Source organism: Somniosus microcephalus, chromosome 6 (assembly GCF_052327205.1).
Source record: "Somniosus microcephalus isolate GS21.2 chromosome 6, FLI_Smic_1.0, whole genome shotgun sequence".
In the NCBI taxonomy this organism is placed as follows: domain Eukaryota; kingdom Metazoa; phylum Chordata; class Chondrichthyes; order Squaliformes; family Somniosidae; genus Somniosus; species Somniosus microcephalus.
Window position 1 is genome coordinate 271,036,152 of NC_140992.1, and position 26,093 is coordinate 271,062,244.

Consider the following 26,093-nt stretch of genomic DNA (forward strand, 5'->3'; position numbering starts at 1 on the left):
TGCACAAGAGTAGCTTCAGAGTGAGGAGACGGCGTCAGCGAGGGAGTTAGGACTGGTGGGATTCAGCGCATTGGTGGGACAGTGGCAAAGGAGATAGCTCGGATGGGCCAGTGCGACGCGAGAGGGCCAAAAGGCGAGGTCCTTACCATTGCCGGGCAGTGGAGGGTCGGATACACCGCACGCTGTGGGGACAATCACACGTGCTCCCATGAGCACACACACGCGCTCCTCCAGCCGAGTGAGCTCCTGCAGCTTGGCGCGGCCACCCCTGGCACGGGCCTGGCGATTAAACGCTACTTTAGCCTGCAAGAGAAAGGACGGGCTGTAAGGGCGCAGTGAAGCCCTGATGTAGTGTGCACTGCCTCCCATGGTGGAATAGCTTGGACAGAGTGAAGCCCTGATGTAGTGTGCACTGCCTCCCATGGTGGAATAGCTTGGACAGAGTGAAGCCCTGATGTAGTGTGCACTGCCTCCCATGGTGGAATAGCTTGGACAGAGTGAAGCCCTGATGTAGTGTGCACTGCCTCCCATGGTGGAATAGCTTGGCCAAAGTGTAGAGTGCCGAATGGCCATTTGATGCTCATGACTGTCCCAATGCTGCTGGCTGAGGGCTGGCCAAAAGGACTTTCAGGTCCCTTTGCCCATCATGTCAGGTGTACATGCAAGAATGAGGAGGAGACTGGAAAGGCTACTCACCCTCACAATCCTGGTCAGATCGTTGTACTTCTTACGGCATTGTGTGTGGGTCCTGGGGGCCTCGCCGGTGAATGTCACCCTCTGGGCGATCTGCTTCCAGGCTTTGGTGTAGTCGTGGTGGGTTGGATTCCTCCCACTGTCTGGAAACAAGATCTTGCGCCTCACCTCCAGAGCTGTGAGCATGATGTCCAGATCACCCTCTGAGAAGCGCAGGGCACGCTGACGGGCCTTCTCTGGCGTTGCCATGACTCCCTGGGGCTGAGCAGTAGTGTTGAGGCCTCTTTGCAAGGCTGCAGTGTGCAGGGCGTGGCAGCAGACTAATTCGTCCCTTCCCCCTTTAAGAGCTGGTCGGCACCACGGGGTCTGCTGTCAGTGCAAAAATGACCGCACCCGTGCTGCGCCCCGCCTGGGCGCTATCCCTCTGGACCGCCGGCTTAGCGCCTAAAGAGAGTAGTGGAACGCCTCTTTTAGCGCTCCACCAACCTCTTAGGGCGAAGCCACTGAATTCCCGGCAACGGGGCGCTACTTTGGGGCGGGCGCTAACTTCGGGCGGGCGCTAAAGCTAGCGCCCCAAAACTGCCTAAACTGAAAATCTAGCCCAATGTGTTTTAATGTTTCAGTTGAAACTGTTATTTCTGTCAGTTATTGTCTAATTTCTCGATTTCGGTGGTGCAGAGGAGGTGCTGTAAAAAATATCTCGGTTGCAGGCAAAGAAGGGAATTATGGTGTGCTTGTAAATCCTATCAGGCCTCCATAGAAAGAAAACAATTGCCCTAATCTTAACAGCAACACATATCTCCTTTTCAGAAAGAGTAAAAAAGAAATGGAGGAGCAAATGAGTCAACAAATTGGAATGAATGGTTTGCTTTGCTTCTGTAATAATCTCTCGCGAGCAGCTGCCAGAACAGCCCCTCTCTAACTATGTGGAGAAAAATCACCTAAAGGGAGGAAAATGAATAATGCTTTGCAAGACTTTCTACGTATGCACAGAATGTTGGCTGACCTGAATATTTGTACAGTGCCTGTTCCTCGATATGGTTGGACTTTTCTAAATAAGCCATTAAGGAGACATTGGGTTGCCCAGTGTTGTGAAACAAAAGCCAAGCAAAGGTGCCCCCTTTCTAGAGGGACACGACTAATAAAGAACCAAAGTATTAAAAAAACAAAGGAAACATAAATGATAATGTTATTTGCAGTGTCCAGTCCCTGCGGTGCCCACCAGTCGCGGAAGGCCTCAAGCGTACTGGCAGACACCGCGTCTTTCTTCTCCAAGGCCACCCGGGGGCGGACAAGACCGCAGAAGAGAGGCGGGCAGCCCAAGCGAACCACCCCTCTCCCTTCCTACCGGTCACGTCTAGCCTGGACCTGTAGATGCCCACCTTGGCCAGGCCCAGGAGCAGACCCACGAGGAGGTCCTCAAACATGCCCCTCCGCACCGGGTGGCCAAAGGTCAGGAGCGGTGGGGCTGAATTAAATTCTGCAGCACCCGGTTATCCCTGGCAGTCTCTCACCCAAACACTAAACAAGGACCTAACCCGCGAATTTTCCGCGACCAAACCAGATCGAGCGTTATCTGAGCACCGTGGAGATCGGACTCTACGTGGTATGTGTTCAAGGCACAAAACAACTTGGCTGATTCTGCTCATCAACAGCTTCAGGAAGGGAGAATTTGAAACTTGGTAATTGACATAAGAAAAATACTAGGCACTTGGTCTAAGCGTTAAGCAAAGCTTTAATCAACTATTTTACAACATGGAGGTCTAGTTGTGTCCTTCACTAGTTCCTGTTAAGAACATCCTGCGCAAGCTGGGCCCGTGCCCAAGTATTTATACTCTCCCTGGACAGCGCCACCCGTAGGCTGCTCAGTATTATTTCATAAGTCTTTCTTTCATGAATGACTGATTCATGTCAGTAATGATCACCTACCGGTATGTGGCTCGATGGAAAAATATGGCTGCCCTTCTAGGATGCTGTACACCAGTTTCGCGCTGTTCCCATAAACAGGATCATCAGCGTCAGTAGCTGTTAGCCCCATGACAGAAGTGCCTGTTGGAATGTAAGAACATAAGGATTTTTAGGAACAGAGAACGATCATGAGGCTCAACAATCCTATCTCTCTTCGATACATCGACCGCGCCTTCTCTTCTTCTCACCACGTCCCTTATATCCATTAATTAATCCCGTCTCTCACTGCAAACACATCTAATTATCTCTTGACATAATGAAAAAAAAAACACAGAATGTTGGAAACACTCAGCAGGTCTGGCAGAAACCCGTATGGGGTCTGTGAGGATACTGAAAACAAGGCAAAGGGTGAGATTTGCAAGAATTGGTGAGGTCAGAGGGCAGTGAAGGGGACGAAGGATCAAGAGGGGCATTGGTATCTCAAAGAAGTTGAAGCTTGCGGTCCTTGACACCCGAAAGGAAGACATTTTTTTTTGTTAAAGCGTCAGGTGCTGCCTGACCTGCTGAATATTTCCAACAGTTTCTGTTTTCTTTTCAGATTTCCAGCAGCCGCAGTATTTTGCTTTATTAATTATCTCTTGAACCCATCTGTCCAAATTAATGGGCGAGCGAGGAATTTATTCCAAACATTGGTTACCTATCGGATCAAAAAGTTTTGCTTGACTTCCCTTCTTACTCCTGCTTTGCTAATTTTTAAAAGCAGCATCGCAAGTCAGCAGAGCAATTAACATTGCTAACAAAGCACTGGGACTTATTTCCAAGGGTATGGCATTCAAAAGTAGTGACGTTATGTTAAACTTGTACAGGACCCTGGTCAGGCTGCACTTGGAGTACTGTGCACAGTTCTGGTCTCCACACTATGTAAAGAACATACAGGTACTGGAGAAAGTGCAAAAAAGATTGACAAGGACGGTACCAGAACTGAGAGGTTACAGCTATCGGGAAAGATTGAATTGGGACTTTTTACTTTAGAAAAGAGAAGACTCAGAGGAGACCTGATAGAGGTCTTTAAAATTATGAATGGGTTGGACAGGGTCGATGTGGAGAGAATGTTCCCGCCTGTGGGCGAATCCAAAACTAGGAGCCATAAATACAAGATAGTTACTGATAAATCCAACAGGGAAACAAGGAGACATTTCTTTACTCAAAGAGTGGTTAAAATGTGAAACTTGCTACCACAGGAAGTGATTGAGGCAAATAGCTTCGATGCTTTCAAAAGGAAACTAAACATGTACATGAGAGAAAAGGGAAGAGAAAAATATGCTGAAAGATTGAGATGAGGTACAGGAAATTCTTTTTTATCCGGCACCGACGGGACCGGCGTGGTGCCGGTTGATCAAAAAGTTCGGATTACACAGAGGTATATTTACCAAGGTACGAGAGCCCCGTACACGGCCACAGGTGCAGCAACCCCGTTTACACGGTCACAGGTGCAGCAACCCCGGTTACACGGCCACAGGTGCAGGTGCCCCGGTTACACGGCCACAGGTGCAAGGGTCCCGGTTACACGGCCACAGGTGCAGGTGCCCCGGTTACACGGCCACAGGTGCAGGTGCCCCGGTTACACGGCCACAGGTGCAAGGGTCCCGGTTACACGGCCACAGGTGCAGGTGCCCCGGTTACACGGCCACAGGTGCAGGAACCCCGTTTACACGGCCACAGGTGCAGGTGCCCCGGTTACACGGCCACAGGTGCAGGTGCCCCGGTTACATGGCCACAGGTGCAGGTGCCCCGGTTACACGGCCACAGGTGCAGGTGCCCCGGTTACATGGCCACAGGTGCAGGTGCCCCGGTTACACGGCCACAGGTGCAAGGGCCCCGGTTACACGGCCACAGGTGCAGGTGCCCCGGTTACACGGCCACAGGTGCAGGTGCCCCGGTTACACGGCCACAGGTGCAGGTGCCCCAGTTACACGCCCACAGGTGCAGGTGCCCCGGTTACACGGCCACAGGTGCAGGAACCCCGTTTACACGGCCACAGGTGCAGGTGCCCCGGTTACATGGCCACAGGTGCAGGTGCCCCGGTTACACGGCCACAGGTGCAGGTGCCCCGGTTACATGGCCACAGGTGCAGGTGCCCCGGTTACACGGCCACAGGTGCAGCAACCCCGTTTACACGGCCACAGGTGCAGGTGCCCCGGTTACACGGCCACAGGTGCAGGTGCCCCGGTTACATGGCCACAGGTGCAGGTGCCCCGGTTACACGGCCACAGGTGCAGCAACCCCGTTTACACGGCCACAGGTGCAGGTGCCCCGGTTACATGGCCACAGGTGCAGGTGCCCCGGTTACACGGCCACAGGTGCAGGTGCCCTGGTTGCACGGCCACAGGTTTGGGAACCCCGGCTACACGGCCACAGGTGCAGGAACCCCGGTTACACGGCCACAGGTGCAGGAACCCCGGTTACACGGCCACAGGTGCAGGAACCCCGGTTACACGGCCACAGGTGCAGGAACCCCGGTTACATGGCCACTAATATATAGTAAAACGTACCTGAACCTACTCCTGAATTTTGCTGGTTAAGAGAGATTTCCGGATATTTAGGTGCTAGTTAAAAGAGATTTCCCTGTAGATGGAAAGGGAGGAGACTGGTGTGGAGCACAAACTAGTTGAGCCAAATGGCCTGTTTCTGTGCTGTATATTCTATGTAATTCCACGTAATCCAGCCCCCCCACCCCCCCCACCGGCATTTGAACGCTTTGCCACAGAGAACAATTTTCCTGCTCTTAGGCCTGGGCATGAGATGTTTCAGGGTTCAATAACTTCCATCACCACTGCAGTCTGTTGCTGTTCTTATTCTTATCTTTCTTCGATGAACTTTATGTTCATCAGTTGCCTCAAACCCCAGCCTTGGAAGAACAACCCCTTAGTGCCGTATTGGGCCAGAATTTACCGTAGAAATAACGGTGAGGCTGATGGCACTCAGCACAGGAAATAGGGCGGGTTTGTTTCAAACTAAGTGCCCATTTTAATGGCGTGAAAAGCCTTCATTACTGAGATGACCCAAACTCATGTCAGAAAGGGCCCTTGCACTCAACAGTTCTATTTATTTTTGCCCTCTGGCCCCTCCCCCTCTTCCTTCACTCTTACTTTCCTTTCCTCCCTGCTTACAAATGGCTCACAGGAACATATATCCTCCAAAACCCACGGACCTGGTGCCAAACGGAAAGACAATGTAACCGGCCTACAGATTGAGCTGGAACGCTAACAATTCCATGAAGGGCACTCTAACATAGAAACACAGAAACATAGAAGATAGGAGCAGGAGTAGGCCATTCGGCCCCGCGAGCCTTTTCCGCCATTTAATGAGATCATGGCTGATCAGCCAAATTCAGTACCCTGTCCCTGCTTTCTCCCCATATCCCTTGACCCCTTTAGCCTTAAGAAATATATCTAACTCCTTCTTGAATATATTTAATGAATTGGCCTCAACTGCCTTGTGTGGTAGAGAATTCCACAGGTTCACCACTCTCTGGGTGAAGAAATTCCTCCTCATCTCTGTCCTAAATGGCCTACCCCTTATCCTTAGACTGTGACCCCTGGTTCTGGACTCCCCCACCATCAGGAACAGCCTTCCTGCATCTATTCTGTCCAGTCCTGTTAGAATTTTATAAGTTTCAATGAGATCCCCTCTCATTCTTCTAAACTCCAGCGAATACAAGCCCAATCGACCCAATCTCTCCTCATACGTCATTCCTGCCATCCCAGGTATCAGTCTGGTGAATCTTCGCTACACTCCCTCCATGGCAAGAACATCCTTCCTCAGATAAGGCGACCAAAACTGCACAGAATACTCAAGGTGTGCATCTCACCAAGGCCCTGTACAACTGCAGCAAGACAATCCAACATGACCAGCTGGGAAATTGGCAGTGTTCTTCCAGAATAAGGCAAGCGAGGCTCAGTAACAGGCTGCCAAAGGACGAAAAGCGCAGAACCATTCAAATCCAACACTGGCAATTATGACAATTGTTCAGGTACTGGGCTGCCCGCCACTGTCACAATGCATTCGTGCTGCTGCGGAATGAGTAGCTAATGAATATATTAATGCATTAGGAATTCAATGGAAGTCACGGCAACAGCAAGGAAAAATATGTTTCAGTAAAATACCTTTAAAATATCAGACAGTTAAATCAATTCTGATTAGCTTTAAACTCCTTTCGCAGCATATTAATCCCCCACACCTTCACTCTCAGCAACTCTTCCCAGCCAGCGGCCTGAATGCGCAGCCCAACATTTGTGGCTTTTCCAGAAGTGTCGCTAACTGGGCCGAGTCGCGGCCTTAAGTCGGAGTTTCCTGAGGCTTTTGTTGTTGGCGGAGCCCTGTGCTCACCAGGCCCATTGCCGGAGCTGGGAGTGGGGCTGAGGTTGGGGCAGGGACACCTCATGCCGGAAGTTTCTATTTCCCCGGCCTTTGAAGGGACCGACGCGTAGAGTTTGGCAGCGGCACACATGGTTCCGGGCACTCAGAGGGCCGAAGTGAGGGGCAGGATTTTCACTGGGCCGTGGATTGGAGGCGTGTGGGGGGGGGTTAAAATCCCCAAATCAGGCGTCCCGAGCCCATCCCGCACCCAAACCCGCCTCCATGCCAGTTTCAAAGGAGGCGGTAACCTGCCCCGCACTGGGACCTGCCTACCCGAGGCGGGAAGGGATTAGTGCCAATTAACTGCCTGTTAACAGGTAGTTAACTGGCAGTTTTTAGCCTAATCCCTATTTTGAAGGTTGAATTGTGGGATTCCCGATGGCTCCAAACCACGCCAAATTAGAGGAGGCGGGCCATCGGGTTGAAGGACTTGGAGGGTTCGAGATGTCAGTGTTCAGGTGAGTGATGTGTGCATGAGTGCAAAGCTAAGTGTGTTTGGTGTGTCTAAAGTGATTAAAGAAGTTTAAATGACCTTTTCTTACCTTTTTAGCCTTCCTTCCTTTAGGTCCCTGGAGTCCCTCATCTCACCGGCTCAGAAAGCAGAATGGCTGCAAACTGTCAAAAGTGACAGCCTTCAGCTTTCTGTGCAGGAGAGATTTCTAACTGAGTCTGTGGAGAAGGACTCAGGTTAGAAGTAAAACTGTCAGTGTATGACAGCTTCAAACAGCTGTGAAACGCTGATATTACATCTGTCAAAAGCTCTTGACAGATGAAATTTTAGTCTGTGACGTCACCTGTTGCCGGGTGGCCCTTAATTGGCCTGCTGAGCCCGCTGGGTGGGCTCAACAAGGTCAATCAAGTTAAAATCACGTGAGTTGGCCACATCTCGATGGAGGCGGGACTACAACCCCGAACGTTGTAGTCCCGCCTCCTACCCGACTCCTGAATGAAAATCCTGCCCGAGGTCTCTGCACCCCTGGAACCAGCAACCTCTGCCGCAATCTGTGGCCTGTGGGACTCGGCTAACGTCCTTGATGCACTCTAGTGGAGCAGGCATCCACCAGTGGCATTAAAATGAAAGAGCGTTCCCCTGACCCTGTCAAAGTTGGCAAGGTCAGCGAAGGATGTCCTGGGTGGTTGTATCCCAACACCTACGATAATAGGTGCCTCCTCTGGTAGATTTTCAAACCTCATATCTCTACTGATATTAATCTAGCTCAGTGCGTCGGCGGGAATTTCAGCGGCAGCAGCGGGGCTATAAAAGGCTCCAAGAGACCCAGGTAGGCCTCAGTGCGTCGGCGGGAATTTCAGCGGCAGCAGCGGGGCTATAAAAGGCTCCAAGAGACCAGGTAGGCCTCAGCGCGTCGGCGGGAATTTCAGCGGCAGTAGTGGGGCTATAAATGGCTTCAGAGACCAAGTAGGTTTACTAATCACCGAACTCGGAACTCAGAGGGAAGGCGAGAAGTAAAAAGTAATCGAGGTGTGATGTCACCAGAAAGCAGGTAAGTGATTGGTTGGTGAGTATTTCTCTCTTTTTAAACTTTAACTCTGTGGTTTATAGTTTCTAAAGTCTCTGTGGTGTAGCAGGGACTGTTTATAAACCAGGGCCCTTAAATATATTATTTAACTGTAGTGTAATTGGTGGGATTGATTTGATTTAATTTAATTGCAATTAATTAAAGGGTAATTCATGGCAGGACAGCCCGGCCACATGGTATGCTCCTCCTGCGTTATGTGGGAACTCAGGACACTTCCTGTGCCCCTGACAACTATGTGTGCAGGAAGTGTGTCCAGCTGCAGCTACTGGCAGACCGCATTGCGGCGCTGGAGCTGCGATTGGATTCATTCTGGACCATTCACGAGGCTGAGGACGTCGTGAGTAGCACGTTCGATCAGTTGGTCACACCACAGGCAAATGTTGGACAGGGAGAAAGGGAATGGGTGACCAACAGACAGAGCACTAGGCACAGGCAGGTAGTGCAGGGGTCCCCTGTGGACATCCCCCTCTCAAACAGATAAACCACTTTGAGTACTGTTGGGGTAGATGGCTTACCAGAGGAAGGCAGCAGCAGCCAACTTCCTGGCACCAGGGGTGGCTCTGCTGCACAGGACAGGAGGAAAAAGAGGGGTAGAGCTATAGTAATAGGCGTTCTATTGTAAGGGGAATAGATGGGCGTTTCTGACGCCACAAACAAGACTCCAGGATGGTGTGTTGCCTCCCTGGTGCAAGGGTCAAGGATGTCTCAGAGTGGCTGCAGAACATCTTGGAAGGGGAGGGTGAACAGCCAGTTGTCGTGGTGCACATAGGTACCAACGATATACGGAAAAAGCGGGATGAGGTCCTAAAAGCAGAATATAGGGAGTTAGGAGGTAAATTAAAAAATAGGACCTCAAAGGTAGTAATCTCAGGATTGCTACCAGTGCCACGTGCTAGTCAGAGTAGAAATAGAAGGATATTTCAGATGAATACATGGCTAGAGGAATGGTGCAAGGGGGAGGGATTCAAGTTCCTGGGACATTGGAATCGGTTCTGGGGGAGGTGGGACCAGTTCAAACCGAACGGTTGGCACCTGGGCAGGGCCGGGACTGATGTCCTAGGGGGAGTGTTTGCTAGTGCTCTGGGGGAGGGTTTAAACTAAGATGGCAGGGGGTTGGGAACCTGAGCAGGGAGACAGAGGAAAGGGAAACAAGGATAAAAGCAAAAGATGAGAAGGAGAAAAACAAAAGTAGCAGTCAGAGAAACCAACAGTTTAAATCAAACATGGCCACAGTAAATAATAATTCTAATAGGTGTAAGAGCGTTAAAAAAACAAGCCTGAAGGTTGTGTCTTAATGCGAGGAGCATTCGTAATAAGGTGGATGAAGTAGCTGCGCAAATAGAGGTAAACAAATATGATTTGATTGGAATTACGGAAACATGGCTCCAGGGTGGTCAAGGCTGGGAACTCAGCATCCAGGGGTATTCAATATTCAGGAAAGATAGGCAAAAAGGAAAGGGAGGTGGGGTAGCATTGCTGGTTAAAGAAGGGATTAACACAATTGTAAGGAAGGATATTAGCTCTATATTAACAATTTGGAGGAGGGGACCGAGTGTAACATATCAAAGTTTGCAGATGATACAAAGATAGGAGGGAAAGTAGTGAGTGAGGAGGACATAAAAACCCTGCAAAGTGACATAGACAGGCTAAGTAAGTGGGCAGAAATTTGGCAGATGGAATACAATACTGGAAAGTGTGAGGTTATGCACTTTGGCAGGAAAAATCATAGAGCAAGTTATTATCTTAATGGCAAGAAACTGGAAAGTACTGTAGTACAAAGGGATCTGGGGGTGCTGGTGCACGAAACTCAAAAAGTTAGTATGCAGGTGCAGCAAGTGATCAAGAAGGCCAATGGAATGTTGGCTTTTATTGCTAGGGGGATAGAATATAAAAACAGGGAGGTATTGCTGCAGTTATACAAGGTATTGGTGAGACCGCACCTGGAATACTGCATACAGTTTTGGTGTCCATACTTAAGAAAAGACATACTTGCTCTTAAGTCAGTACAAAGAAGGTTCACTCGGTTAATCCCGGGGATGAGGGGGTGGTCATATGAGGAGAGGTTGAGTAGATTGGGACTCTACTCATTGGAGTTCAGAAGAATGAGAGGCGATCTTATTGAAACATATAAGATTGTGAAGGGGCTTGATCGGGTGGATGCGGTGAGGATGTTCCCAATGATGGGTGAAACTAGAACTAGGGGGCATCATCTTAGAATAAGGGGCTGCTCTTTCAAAACTGAGATGGGGAGAAACTTCTTCACTCAGAGGGTGGTAGGTTTGTGGAATTTGCTGCCCCAGAAAGCTGCGGAAGCTACATCATTAAATAAATTTAAAACAGAAATAGATAGTTTCCTAGAAGTAAAGGGAATTAAGGGTTACGGGGAGCGGGCAGGAAATTGGACATGAGTCTAGGTTCGGAATGGTCGTGGCCTGTGGGTAGTGGAGCAGGCCCAGGGGCCGTGTAGCCTGGTTCTGCTCCTACTTCTTGTGTTCTAATTCTGTGTTAGATTTCAGGGGATGGTTTTATTCCTGTTCCTGGCTGGGGTGGAGATCGCCTTTACAGAAGGTAAGTACTGTAGAAAATATAGGGACAGAGTGATCTCCTGGATGAGTTTCGATCGCCTAGATGGGTCGGAGAGGAATTTCCCAGATTTTTTCTCCCAAATTGGCCATTGGGTTTTTTATCCGGTTTTTCGCCTCTCCCGGGAAATCACATGGGTTCAGGTGGGATGGAGAGTGATAGAAGATTTGAGGTTAGGATCAGATCAGCCATGGTCTTATTGAATGGTGGAGCAGGCTCGAGGGGCCGATTGGCCTACTCCTGCTCCTATTTCTTATGTTCTTATGTTCTTATGATGTGGAATCTGTATGGGTAGAACAGAGAAATACCAAGGGGCAGAAAACGTTAGTGGGAGTGGTATATAGACCTCCAAACAGTAATGCAGAGGTTGGGGATGGCATTAAAAGGGAAATTAGAGAAGCGTGCAATAAGGGCACAGCAGTCATCATGGGTGACTTTAATCTACATATAGATTGGGCTAACCAAATTAGTAACAATACTGTGGAGGAGGAATTCCTGGAGTGTTTAAGGGATGGTTTCCTGGACCAATATGTCGAGGAACCAACCAGAGATCAGGCCATCTTAGACTGGGTATTGTGTAACGAGAAAGGATTAATTAGCAATCTTGTTGTACGAGGCCCCTTGGATCGGAGCGATCATAATATAATTGAATTCTTGATTAAGATGAAGAATGAAGTAGTCGACTCAGAGACTAGGGTCCTAAATTTAAATAAAGGAAACTACGATCGTCTGAGGCGTGAGTTGGGTAGGATTGATTGGGGAATGTCACTCAAAGGGTTGATGGTGGATAGGCAATGTTAAACATTCAAAGACCGCATGGATGAACTACAGAATTTGTTCATCCCAGTTTGGCATAAAAATAAAACAAAAAAGGTGACTCAACCGTGGCTAACAAGGGAAATTAGGGATAGCATAAGATCCAAGGAGAGGACATATAAATTGGCCAGCAAAAGCAGTAAACCTGAGGATTGGGAGCAGTTTAGAATTCAACAAAGGAGGACAAAGGGATTAATTAAGAAAGGGAAAATAGAATATGAGAGTAAGCTTGCATGGAACATAAAAACTGACTGTAAAAGCTTTTATAGATATGTGAAGAGAAAAAGATTGGTGAAGTCAAGCGTAGGTCCCTTGCAGTCAGAATCAGGGGAATTTATAATGGGGGAACAAAGAAATGGCAGACCAACTAAATTCATACTTTGGTTCTGTCTTCACAAAGGAGGACACAAATAACCTCCCAGAGATGTCGGGAAACATAGGGTCTGATGAAGGGAGGAACTGAAAGAAATCAGTATTTGTAGGGAAATGGTGTTAGGGAAATTGATGGGATTGAAGGCCGATAAATCCCCAGGGCCTGATAATCTACATTCTAGGGTAATTAAGGAAGTGGCCCTAGAAATAGTTGATGCTTTCCTGATCATCTTCCATATTCGATGGAATCTGGAACAGTACCCATGGATTGGAGGGTAGCTAATGTTACCCCACTATTCAAAAAAGGTGGTAGAGAGAAAACGGGGAATTACAGACCGGTAAGTCTGACATCGGTAGTGGGGAAAATGCTAGAGTCCATTATAAAAGATGTAATAGCAGAGCACTTGGAAAACAGTGACAGGATCGGACAAAGTCAACATGGATTTACAAAAGGTAAATCGTGCTTGACTAATCTACTGGAATTTTTTGAGGCTTTAACTGGTAAAATAGATAAGGGAGAATCAGTGGATGTGGTGTATTGGGACTTTCAGAAGGCTTTCGATAAGGTCCCGCATAAGAGATTAGCGTGTAAAGTTAAGGCACATGGGATTGGGGGCAAGGTATTGACTTGGATAGAGAACTGGTTGGCAGACAGAAAGCAAAGAGTTGGAATAAATGGGTCTTTTTCCGAGTGGCAGGCAGTGACTAGTGGGGTACCGCAGGGATCGGTCCTTGGGCCCTAGCTATTCACAATATATATTAATGATCTAGACAAGGGAACTAGATGTAATATCTCCAAATTTGCAGACGACACAAAGCTGGGTGGGCGTGTGTGCTGTGAGGAGGATGCCGAGAAACTCCAGGATGATTTGGACAGGTTGGGTGATTGGGCAAAAGCATGGCAGATGCAATATAACGTGGATAAATGCGAGGTTATCCGCTTTGGTGGCAAAAACAGGAAGGCAGATTATTATCTGAATGGCAATAGATTGGTAGAAGGGGAAGTGCAACAAGACCTGGGTGTCCTTGTGCACCAGTCGCTGAAGGTAAGCATGCAGGTGCAGCAGGCGGTTAAGAAGGCAAATGGCATGTTGGCCTTCATAGCGAGAGGGTTTGAGTACAGGAACAAGGATGTCTTGCTGCAGTTATACAGGGCCTTGGTGAGACCACATCTTGAGTATTGTGTGCAGTTTTGGTCGCCTTATCTGAGGAAGGATGTTCTTGCCATGGAAGGAGTTCAGCGAAGATTCACCAGGCTGATACCTGGGATGGCAGGAATGACGTATGAGGAGAGATTGGGTCGATTGGGCTTGTACTCGCTGGAGTTTAGAAGAATGAGAGGGGATTTCATTGAACCTTATAAAATTCTGACAGGACTGGACAGACTAGATGCAGGAAGGATGTTCCCGATGGTCGGGGAGTCCAGAACTAGGGGTCACAGCCTAAGGATAAGGGGTAGGCCATTTAGGACAGAAATGAGGAGGAATTTCTTCACCCAGAGAGTGGTGAACCTATGGAATTCTCTACCACAGAAGGCAGTAGAGGCCAATATATTAAATATATTCAAGAAGGAGTTGGATATATTTCTTAAGGCTAAAGGGATCAAGGGGTATGGGGAGAAAGCAGGGACCGGGTACTGAATTTGGATGATCAGCCATGATCGCATTGAATGGCGGAGCAGCTCGAGGGGCTGAATGGCCTGCTCCTGCTCCTATTTCTTATGTTATATGTTCTTATGTTCTTATGTATTGTCAGGCTCAGTAACTCCTGCCAGCTAATACTCTGTGTCAATGACATAAGCTCTACAAAATACATTTAGCCCACTCACTTATTGGCAGGCGAAGTAACCCTCCCAACCCGCACCCTGTGTTACTGACTGTATCTCTATTGATATTAATCTAGGTCCCTCACACTATCAGTAACTCATCCCAGCAACTTTCCCAATGATATAATAAGGGCATGAAAGGAGATAAATTACTAAGAATTGTGCTATGCACTCTGCTTCGAGTTAGGAGTGATTTGATTGAGGTTTATAAGATGAGGAAGGGACAATGTGTAGACAGTATGTTTCAACTAAATAGGTTAGGGAGGACAAGAGGTCACAATGCCAAGTTATGTAGAACTAGGTTAGATGTCAGGAGGTGGTCCTTTTCCCAGAGAATAGTGGGCCCATGGAACTGGATGCCGGATCGTGCGGTGAATGCTGATTCACTGAATTACTTCAAGTAAGAGCTGGACCTGTTTCTGGCTGGGGCGGAGATCACCCCGTACAAGAGGTCAGTGCTGGCTGACATTAATCAGGGCCAGAGTGCCCTCTTTGGACAAGTTTCGATCACATAAGGGAGTCGGAGAGAAATTTTCCACATTTCCCACCGCCCCCCCACCCACCAATTGCCCTGGGGTTTTCATCTGGTTTGTCGCCTCTTCCAAGGGACCACATGGCTTTCGGGTGGGGTGGCGAGTGTATATATCGTGACGCACAAGGCATCGCAGGTGTGTGGGACAGGCTGAATGGACCAGAGGGTCTTTTCCTGTCCGTCATATGTTCGTATATTTATTGAAACTGACCCCATATTATTTCATCCTTCATGACTTCATTCTTCCCTCTCCAAACAGGTGTAATTGAGGTGTATAAAATTATGAAGGGCCTAGATAGAGTGGATAGGAAGGACCTATTTCCCTTAGCAGAGAGGTCAATAACCAGGGCGAATAGATTAAAAGTAATTGGTCGGAAGTTTAGAGGGGAGTTGAGGAGAACTTTTTTCACCCAGAGGGTGGTGGGTGTCGGGAACTCACTGCCTGAAAGGGTGGTAGAGGCAGAAACCCTCAACACATTTAAAAAGTACTTGGATATGCACTTGAAGTGCCGTAAGCTACAGGGCTACAGACCAAGAGCTGGAAATTGGGATTAGGCTGGAGAGCTCTTTGTCGGCCGGCACAGACACGATGGGCTGAATGGCCTCCTTCTGTGCTGTAAATTTCTATGATTCTATGATTTTCTTTTCTTCCTTACTTACAAACAGCAGCCAGCGTGGTGGAATACACCACTGTGTAAGCAGTCTTCAGGAAGTGTGGGTTTAAGGTGGCACGCCAGCACTTGCATGAAGGGCACTCAATCCAACGGGACCAGCTGTGAATTTGGCAGAATTCACCCAACTGAGACAAGCAAGGATGAGTAGCGGGCAACACAAGGACAGAAACATGCAACTAATCCAAGCCCAGTATTACATTTAAGTCAAGTGCTCAGATACTGGGCTGCCTGCCATTGATGCTCAACATTTAGGTTCTAGCAGACTGAGTAATTAATTAATTCACTACTGCATTAGGAACTCCATGAAAGCCAAACCAGCAGCCCAGCCCCATTGGGAAATTCCTATTATCTTCATTTTAACTAAGGTGTAGAATTATATGTTCTCCTCAACCGAGGCCCCCTCTGCCCCGTCTGTCCTCTCAGGTGGATGTAAAAGATCCCACGGCACTATTTGAAGAAGAGCAGGGGACTTCTCCTCGGTGTCCTAGCCAATATTTATCCCTCAACCGAAATCACTTAAAAAAAAAACAGATTTTCTGGTCATTATCTCATTGCTGTTTGTGGGAGCTTGCTGTGCGCAAATTGACTGCTGCGTTTCCTACATTACAACAGTGACTACACTTCAAAAGGTACTTCATTGGCGGTAAAGTGCTTTGGGACATCCTGAGGTCATAAAAGGCGCTATAGAAATGCAAGTGCTTTCTGTTTTTTACCACCCAGTCAGTGTAGACAATACCTCAATATCTTCAGCTATTTGTTTTTCTTTGAGATACCCAGCTGAAAAACACAAAGCTTGTAGTGTCGAATTCAGCTGGCAAGGCCCTAAGCCTTGGCATTCCCCCCCTAAGCTTCTCGGCCGCTCTACCTCTCTCTCTCCTCCTTTAACACGCTCCTTAAAACCTACCTCTTTGACCAAGCTTTTGTTCACCCGTCCTAATATCTCCCTTATGTGGCTTGGCGTCAAATTTTGTTTGTCAACGCTCCTTGGGATGTTTCACCAGGTTAAAGGCGCTATATAAATGCAAGTTATTGTTGGTGTCGGATGCCACCAAGCTTGAATAGAATAGGAGGGAAGATAAGGCTAGGTAGGGCCAAGCTCCAGTTTTAAAAGCCAGTCAGATTGTCCGAGAAAGGAACGGCTGAGGGTAAAATCATCACAACTAACTCGTTGAAAAATAATGGGGCAGAAATTCCTCCCCAAACGCGTGAGAACGGAAGGGGTACTCACGCGTCTGGCCGGAGGAAATGCCGGTTTTCAGCATGCACAGCGCATGCGCTGAAAACCGGCATTTCCTCTCCTCTAACCCAAGAGGTGAAGAGGCTAGCGCGTGCGCTGTAGGGGGCAGCGCGTGTGTCTTGGATTTCCTCTGTTTTGGGGGATTTGCGCATGTCTAAAGGCCTCCGGTCTTTACGCTTGTAAAAAGCACACGTAAGTATTTACTTCTACAGTTAAGTGGTGTTTTAGTGTAATTTAGAAAAAAAATTTCCACAGGTTTATTATTTTAAAGAATCTACAATAAGGTAAGTTTAGTTTTAGACCCTTTTTATTAAAAATTTATTTTTTTCAAAAAAAAAATTGTTTAAATTATTTTTTTAAACTTATTTATACTTAATTTAATGACTGGGATGTTTTTTAAATTTTTATTTAAAGTTTAAATAGTGTTTTGGGCCCCCGTAGTTTTCATGAGTTTGACAGTTCTTACTCTCAAACTCATGAATGAACCTTCCCCTCCCCTGATTGGTTGTACAGTGCTCACCTGATCCCAGCCGGCACATCGCACTAACTACGCCACTGGATCAGGTAAGCACATCGCGCCGACATCTGAACCGGGCCTGTGACAGGAAATGCAAGCAGGCCCGGGCTTCAGATGTCAGCGCGCAGGGTGAGTGCAGATCGGGGGCTTGCACCCGCGGGAAGCCCCCGACCCGAATTTTTGGCCCAATGATGATAACACTGGCCCAGAAATTCGGGTCTCCACGGGTGAGTATGCGCTGGGTACTCACACGTAGGCCCAACAGAAGTGCCGATTTCGTGCATGCGCGGGAAACCGGAACTTCCGTTCCCTTAAAGGAAGGGGTTGAGAGGTGGAACACGTGCCCCTGGAACTTACGTTTTTTTTTGCAGGTTTCTCCGGGAGGGTAAGTCTCCAGGAGCTACACTTTTAAAAAGCAGTCGCAAGGCCTGCTTTTAACAAGGTAAGTGGTGAATTAATTAAAATTAAAACAGTTTTTCCACAGGTTTATTATTTTTAAATACTTTAAAGAAAGGTAAGTTTATTTTTAGCCCCATTAGAAAATGTAATTAATTTTTTCAAAAATTTAAATTATTGTTTAAAATAGTTATTTTATGTCATTAATAGTTATTTTACAAATGTGATTTTTTTTAAATTTATTTGAAGTTTTAGTAATGTTTTGGGGCTTGTTTATAGTTTTGACAGCTTTCCCTGTCAATTTTATGAATAGGCATTTCCCTGCTACCATTGGCTCTCCATGACCCACGTGATCCCAGGGGACACTTCAAACTAACTGCGTCCCTGGGATACGCAAGCACTGCACGCCAGCAGCTGGAGGAGGCCCAGGATCGGAATCCCACGTGGGCCCACAGCACAACGGCCGGCGCGCTAGGTAAGTGCAGGTCGGGAGCTTGCACCTGCGGGAAGCCTCCGACCCGAATTTCTGGGCCAATATTGAAATTGGCCAACACATGCCTGATTCTTTCACACCGAACGTCGACTTTAGAATTTTAGTTGCTTCTTCCACATGTCTCTCTATAATGACTCACCTTATTGTTGCTGCCGTTATCTATCATTGAGCTTTAAAACTCCAGCTAGTACCGATCTAACAACTCTATAGAATTTCATTTTTGTTATGAACAGGCACAGCTTCTGTTGAGCACACATCCTGACATCAGTAAAGTCATTCAATACATCAGCGTTCATATCCTTCCAATCAATGCTCATCCCTGTGCATTGTGCATTGGTGCCAACACACTGAAGGAAGAAAAATCACATATCAGCCCGTGCACATTAATGCACTAATATAATTGGTGCTCAATGCACTGAACTCATCACCTGTCACCATTGCACCATTTCTCCCTTTGTTGAAATCAAGGCTCAACACACTAGGAAGAAAGAACTTGCATTTCTATAGCGCCTTACACAAACTCAGGATGTCCCAAAGCGCTTTACAGCCAATGAAGTACTTTTGAAGTGTAGTCACTGTTGTAATGTGGGAAACGCGGCAGCCGATTTCCTTTGTGAGGTCATGAAAGGCGCTATATAAATGCAAGTCCTTTCCTTATTCATCTTTAATTTGATGCTGTACACTTGCTCACACACACTCGAGAGCGCACAGCAAGCTGTAGAGACGAAAATCTTCACCATGAACTTAAGGCAAATTTATTGCAAATATCTTTCAGCAAAATTCATGAAAAATGTGCAAAGATGTCGATTCAGCTCCCGACTCAGAGGCTAAAGGCACCTCCTGAAAAGAAAGACAGATCTTGCATTTCTACAGCGCCTTTCACGACCTCAGGACGTCCCACAGCGCTTTGCTGACAATGAAGCGCTTTTTGAAGGGCCGCGTGGCCCAACACGTTTGAAAAGCCGGTCTGGGCCGCCCGGGACCTCCAGACAGCTGCGCGGTCACCTGGCCACGCAGCTTAGCGGGAACGTTGGCGTTGGGTGCACAGGACTTGATGCGATTTAAAATACGGGCAGCAGAGTTTTGGATGAGCTCAAGTTTATGCAGGGTGGAAGACGGGAGGCCGGCCGGGAGAGCGTTGGAATAGTCCGGCCTAAAGGGGACAAAGGCATGGATGACCCCAAGAAAGTTGACCCGATTGTGATTTAAACATATGGGGCAGGAATTTAACTCAGGAGTCGGGTTGGAGGCGGGACTACAACTTTCGGGGTTGTAGTCCCGCCTCCATCGAGATGTGGCCAATCCACACGATTTAAACTTGATTGACCTTGTTGAGCCCACCCAGCGGGCTCAGCGGGCCAATTAAGGGCCACCCGGCAACAGGTGACATCACAGACTGAAGTTTCATCTGTCAAGAGCTTTTGACAGATGAAATATCAGCGTTTCACAGCTGTTTGAAGCTGTCAAACACTGACAGTCTTACTTCTAACCTGAGTTCTTCTCCACAGACTCAGTTAGAAATCTCTCCTGCACAGAAAGCTGAAGGCTGTCACTTTTGACAGTTCGCAGCCATTCTGCTTTCTGTGCCGGTGAGATGAGGGACTCCCCGAACCTAAAGGAAGGATGAAAAGGTAAGAAAAGGTCATTTACACTTCTTTAATCACTTTAGACACACCAAACACATTTACCTTTGCACTCATGCACACATCACTCACCTGAACACCGGACATCTCGACCCCTCCAAGTCCTTCAACCTGACGGCCCGCCTCCTCTAACTTGCCGTGGTTTGGAGCCATCGGGAATCCCACACTTCAGCATTAAAAATAGGGATTAGGCTAAAAACTGCCTGTTAAGTACCTGTTAACAGGCAGTTAATTGGCACTAATTCCCTTCCCGCCTTGGGAGGCCGGTCCCAGTGTGGGGTGGGTACCCGTCTCCTTTGAAACTGGCATGGAGGTGGGTTTGGGTGCGGGATGGGGTCGGGACCCCTGATTTCGGGATTTTAAACGCCCGCACGCCTCCAATCCCGACTCCACGGCACAATGAAAATCCTGCCCATGATCTGTGTATATGAGGAAAGCCGACTGCCAATTCCTTTAGTGCGTTACCTTTCACAAGTGTGCTATCTTCACAGCTCTGAAATAGCAGGTTCAAGGTCTCAGGGCTGCCTGTGCCTCAGATCTGTCAACATCTTTTTGAGATGGTTTTTTTTTCAACCTTTGGCTGCCCTACCAGACGAACCATCTCACAATACGGGAGCAGCCAAGCATAGGCAGAAAATAAAACTCTGGCAGTTACTTCTGTCTCACCCCAGCATGTGCGCTTCTATTCTCAGACTGGTGAGGAATTGCAGAAAAGTTCTGTCACAGACAATACGATATGAGGCTTTGGCTTGAGTCAGAGAATTACATAGAATTTACAGCACAGAAACAGGCCATTCGGCCCAACTGGTCTACACCGGTGTTTATGCTCCACATGGGCTTCTTCCCATCCCTAACACATCAACTGCTGGATTGCATATAAAAAATGCTAGTTGTCCCTTAGGTCAGCGATTGTCTCAAAACTACTATTGGTTGAGGCTAATCTCTTTGCACTCCCCTGAGCATGACAAAAGGTCAGCCTACACATTCTTATTCCTTCTTAGCTCCAGACTAACGGGAGGAGGAGGCTCCATGAATATCCCCATCCTCAAGGATGGTGGAGCCCAGCACGTGAGTGCAAAATACATGGCTGAAGCGTTTGCAACCATCTTCAGCCAGAAGTGCCGAGTGGATGATCCATATCGGCCACCTCCTGAGGTCCCCACCATCTCAGAAGCCAGTCTTCAGCCAGTTCAATTCACTCCATGTGATATCAAGAAACGGCTGAGCGCTCTGGATACAACAAAGGCTATGGGCCCCAACAACATCCTGGCTATCGTGCTGAAGACTTGTGCTCCAGAACTAGCCGTGCTTCTAGCCAAGCTGTTCCAGTACAGCTACAACACTGGCATCTATCCGACAATGTGGAAAACTGCCCAGGTATGTCCTGTCCACAAAAAGCAGGACAAATCCAATCCGGCCAATTACCGTCCCATCAATCTACTCTCAATCATCAGCAAAGTGAGGGAAGGTCTCATCGACAGTGTGATCAAGCGGCACTTACTCACCAATAACCTGCTCACTGATGCCCAGTTTTGGGTTCTGCCAGGACCACTCAGCTCCAGACCTCATTACAGCCTTGGTCCAAACATGGACAAAGTAGCTGAATTCCAGAGGTGAGGTGAGAGTGACTGCCCTTGACATCAAGGCAGCATTTGGCCGACTGTGCCATCAAGGAGCCCCAGTAAAACTGAAGTCAATAGGAATCGGGGGGAAAACTTTCCACTGGCTGAAGTCATACCTAGCACAAAGGAAGCTGGTTGTGGTGGTTGAAGGTCAATCATCACAGCCCCAGGACATCACTGCAGGAGTTCCTCAGGGCAGTGTCCTAGGCCCAACCATCTTCAGCTGCTTCATCAATGATCTTCCCTCCAACATAAGGTCAGAAATGGGGATATTCGCTGATGACTACATGGTGTTCAGTGCCATTCACAACTCCTCAGGTAATGAAGCAGTCCATGCCTGCATGCAACAAGACCTGGATGACATTCAGGCTTGGGCTGATAAGTGGCATGTAACATTCACGTCACACAAGTGCCAGCCAATGGCCATCTCCAGCAAGCGAGAGTCTAACCACCTCCCCTTGACATTCAACAGCATAACCATCACCGAATCCCCCTCCATCAATATCCTGGGGTCACCATTGACCAGAACGTTAACTGGACCAGCCACATAAATACTGTGGCAACAAGAGCAGGTCAGAGGCTAGATATTCTGCAGCGAGTGTCTCACCTCCTGACTCCCCAAAGCCTTTCTACCATCTACAAGGCACAAGTAAGGAGTGTGATGAAATACCCTCCAATTGCCTGGATGAGTGCAACTTCAACAACACTCAAGAGGCTCGACACCATCCAGGACAAAGCAGCCCGCTTGATTGGTACCCCATCCACCATCTTAAACATTCACTCCCTCCACCACCGGCACACTGTGGCTGCAGTGTGTACCATCTACAAGATGCACTGCAGCAACTCGCCAAGACTTCTTCGGCAGCACCTCCCAAATCCGCGACCTCTACCACCTAGAAGGACAAGGGCAGCAGGCGTATGGGAACACCACCACCTCCAAGTTCCCCTCCAAGTCACACACCATCCTGACTTGGAAGTATATCGCCGATCCTTCATTGTCGCTGGGTCAAAATCCTGGAACTCCCTCTCTAACAGCACTGTGGGAGTACCTTCACCACACGGACTGCAGCGGTTCAAGAAGGCAGCTCACCACCATCTTCTCAAGGGCAATTAGGGATGGGCAATAAATGCTGGCTTTGCCAGCGATGCCCACATCCCATGAACGAATTTTAAAAAAACTGTGCTGAAACTATCACACCATCTCCTGCTCTAACTTATTCTTACCCAGGACCTCAAAGCTGTTGAGCTCATTCCCTCTTGCTGTGACGTGGCTCGCTCATTTGCTGTATGTATCATGGTCAAATGTCTTGCACATGACTCTCTCTCTCCTGCGTGTGTGTGTTTGTGCGCAGGTTGAGCTGCAGACTCGTGGATCTCAGCACTGGCTCCTGCAACTCGTAACATGTTTTATTTAGCTAATAAAACGTTGATACTTTTCTTAAACGCATGGCTTCAACTACTCTCAGGACTCCTTTCCTCCCGCACTCTTCGGGCTGTTGAAACCCAAGCTTGATCACTACTTTCCCATTGACCTCATTGCTTTCCTTCGACTCTTTCAGCTTTGATGTCCTGCCCTACGGGCATTGACCCCCTCCACCTTGGTTTCTAACGAAAACCAAACTCACAGTGCCTCAGTTACAAGAGGAAGCATCGTCGAAGAAGGAAAATTAAAATTAGCCCATGAATCTGCATACGCCGTTGTCAACGTATCCTTAACACTGCACTTCAGAGCATGTTAATGGAAGCGTGAAAGGAAAGAGCAAGAGAGATGTATGCACTGAAGTGTGGTGACCTCAATGCTGTTGATTCCAATTAATGAGCATTAGGTGAGAAGGAACATTCCTTCATTTGGGAAATTTTCCTCAGGTGTCAATTAAATCCCAGTATCTTGAATGTAGCAGCAGTGGTTTTGCTTATTGGGGGTAATCTGATATACGGGATCATTTCAATAGCAACAGGAATGGACAAAAATATTCATGTTAGTGGAAGCTACAATATCTGTAGTCGAACATTACCTTGTACATTGCAAATTTTAAATTAACCCACTTAGGTAGATCAAAGTGACCCCACCATCTCAGAGTTTGTGCCTCGGGATATGGACTTATAAATCAAAATAGAATAGTAGATCCTATACTGCAGTACCTTCCAATACACACACTATAAGATTTACAGTTAAGCTACTCTGGGAACCTTACATTCTGAGCTGGTTCATTCTGTATGCTGCAGATTTCTAGCTAGCTTTGCACCCTATAGAGTTGTCTGGATCGGTATTTAAAAATTCTCATCCTAGTTTTCAAATCTCTCCATGGCCTCAGCCCCTCCCTATCTCTGTAACCTCCTCCAGCCCTACAGCCCTCCGAGATCTCTGCGCTCCTCTAATTCTGGCCTCTTGCGAACTGCCAATTTCCATCGCTCCACCATTGGCGGCCGTGCCTTCAGCTGCCCTAAGTTCTGGAATTCCCTCCCTAAACCTCTCGGCCTCTCTACTTCTCTCTCCTCCTTTAAGACGCTCCTTAAAACCTACCTCTTTGGCCAAGCTTTTGGTCACCTGTCCTAATATCTACTTATGTGGATCAATGTCACATTTTGTTTGATAACGCTTCTGTGAAGCGCCCTGGGACATTTTACTACATTAATCGTGCTATATAAATGCAAGTTGTTGCTGTTTAGATTCATGGTAGGCCCCATTTTATAAATTATTCTTTCACCAAATATGTTGCTCTATATTTGTAGGTTCCTGGCTGGCTTTGCTGTCTGTAATTTTTGGTCTTCTCCTTGTGCAGTAGGCTTTTAGCTAGATCTGTATTGTGTAAGTGAGGATGTGTTCTTGACACGGAGCCTTGCTTAAAAGGAGAACGAGTTGCAGATAGGTCACTTAACATTATAAGGTCTTTTCTACCACTGGCAGTCCCATTGAGTGTTGGGGGCACAGCCTTTGCTGTCTTTGTATATTCTTGACTAACTCAATATCCTGCCGATTCTCCAGGTTGCATGCTTACATTCTTTTCCTTGGCGTCACACCTCTTGGAAATGCTTCACGTACAATGAGTTACTTTGAAGTGCAGCCGCTGTTCCAAGGTGGCAGCCATTTTTGTGCACAGCAAGATCTCACAAACTGCAATGAGATAAATAACCCTGTTTGCTGATAGCGCTACATGAGGGAGGAATGCTGGCCAGGAAACTGTCTTTGGAATAGTGGGTTCTTTAGTATTATTGGAAACAAGGCCATGGTTTAACATCTCTTCAGAAGGTTAGAATTTCAGAACATGCAGCATTTCTTCTCAGTACGGCACATTCAGACAAACTGAGAAATTGTGTGATAGCAAAATACTGCGGATGCTGGAAATCTGAAATAACAACAGAAAAGGCTGGAAAAACTCAGCAGGCCAGGCAGCATCCGTGGAGAGAGAAACAGTCAACGTTTCGGGTCGAAACCCTTCTTCAGAACTGAGAAAAAAGCAGGAAATGAAACAGATTAAAAGGCCAGTTTGGGGGCTGGGAAATGGGGGAGGGGATGAAAGAACAAAGGGGAAGGTCTGAGAGGTGAAGAGCCATTAAGAGATATTCAAGACGAGACGAGGTGGTAATAGGACAGGTAAAGAGACAAAAGATGGCTCTAGAATTTGTGCATTTGTGAAATGGTGGCCGAATGTGCGAGTAATTTTACTGTCACATGATATCAGATAGTTGGCTGTTTGTGTGATGTTCGGTATTACACGGCGGAGGTGGTGGGGTGGGGTGGGGGTGAATTACCTAAGGACTTCTCCCACTCTACCACCGTGACTTCAGAAGAGGTTTGGCAGAAAGCCCGTTTATGTACCTAAATAGGGTCTCGACCAAACTTCCGCCAATCAGCCGGGGCAGAGCAGAAAAAGTCCCGAGAAAATTCACCTCATTAGAAGAGGGACGGCCAGTGGCTTCCTAAAAGGAAGATGGTCGCATCTCACAAAAGCATCACAATGAATTGCCTTGACCGTTTTATCTCTGGAATTGTGCAACAGCAGGGACCAAGGCCTTAAGGAGAGGGCAGGGAGACAACTGGGAGAACAACAAAGAAAGAGAAGAAAGACTTGCATTTGTATAGCGTCTTTCATGACCTCAGAATGCCCCGAATTGCCAATGAAGCCAATGAAGTACTTTCCAAGTTGTGATGTAGGAAACACAGCAGCCATTTTGCGCACAGCAAGATCCCACAAACAACATTGACATGAATGGCTAGCTAATCTGGTTTTGATTGAGGGAGGAAGGTTGACCAGGAAATTTGCTCTGTTCTACTTTGAATAGTGCCCAGGGATCTTTTACATCTACCTAAGCACAACCACAGTCTTGGGTTTACCCAATGGTCAACAGTTACAAGAATGCTGCATGTTAAATGAAGGGTCAGTTTAGATTCCGTGCTCAAGTCCCAGAGTGGGGCTTCGAGCCCTCTGATGCCCAGGTGAGAGTATTACCAACTGAGCCAAGTTGGCAATACTTCTGGTGATGTGAGGTATTGTTTGGATGTTCGGTTTTTGATCATGAACCCCTCTATTCATGTGTCAGCCATGGCTCAGTGGTAGTGCCCTCATCTCTGAGTCAGAAGGTCGTGGGTTCAAGCTTCCACATTCAGAGACTTGAGCACAAAATCTAGGCTGACACTACAGTGCAGTGCTGAGGGAGTGCTGCACTGTCGGAGGTGCCGTCTTTCAGATGAGTCATTAAACCGAGGCCCCGCCTGTTCTCTCAGGTGGATGTAAAAAATCCTATGGCACTATTTTGAAGAAGAGCAGATGAGTTATCCCTGGTGTCCTGGCCAATATTTATCCCTCAACCAACACCTAAAACA

General features: G+C 47.6%; 1 protein-coding gene across 1 annotated transcript in view; it reads right to left on the reverse strand.

Moving 5' to 3' along the window:
- Positions 1-26,093, reverse strand: part of LOC147116724 (cadherin-8-like) — a 265,237-nt gene that overhangs the window by 153,656 nt on the left and 85,488 nt on the right. Inside the window, exon 4 of the mRNA XM_085991845.1 lies at positions 2,623-2,742. Within this exon, the coding sequence (XP_085847971.1) occupies positions 2,623-2,742 (120 nt within the window). The remainder of the gene's footprint in view (positions 1-2,622; positions 2,743-26,093) is intronic.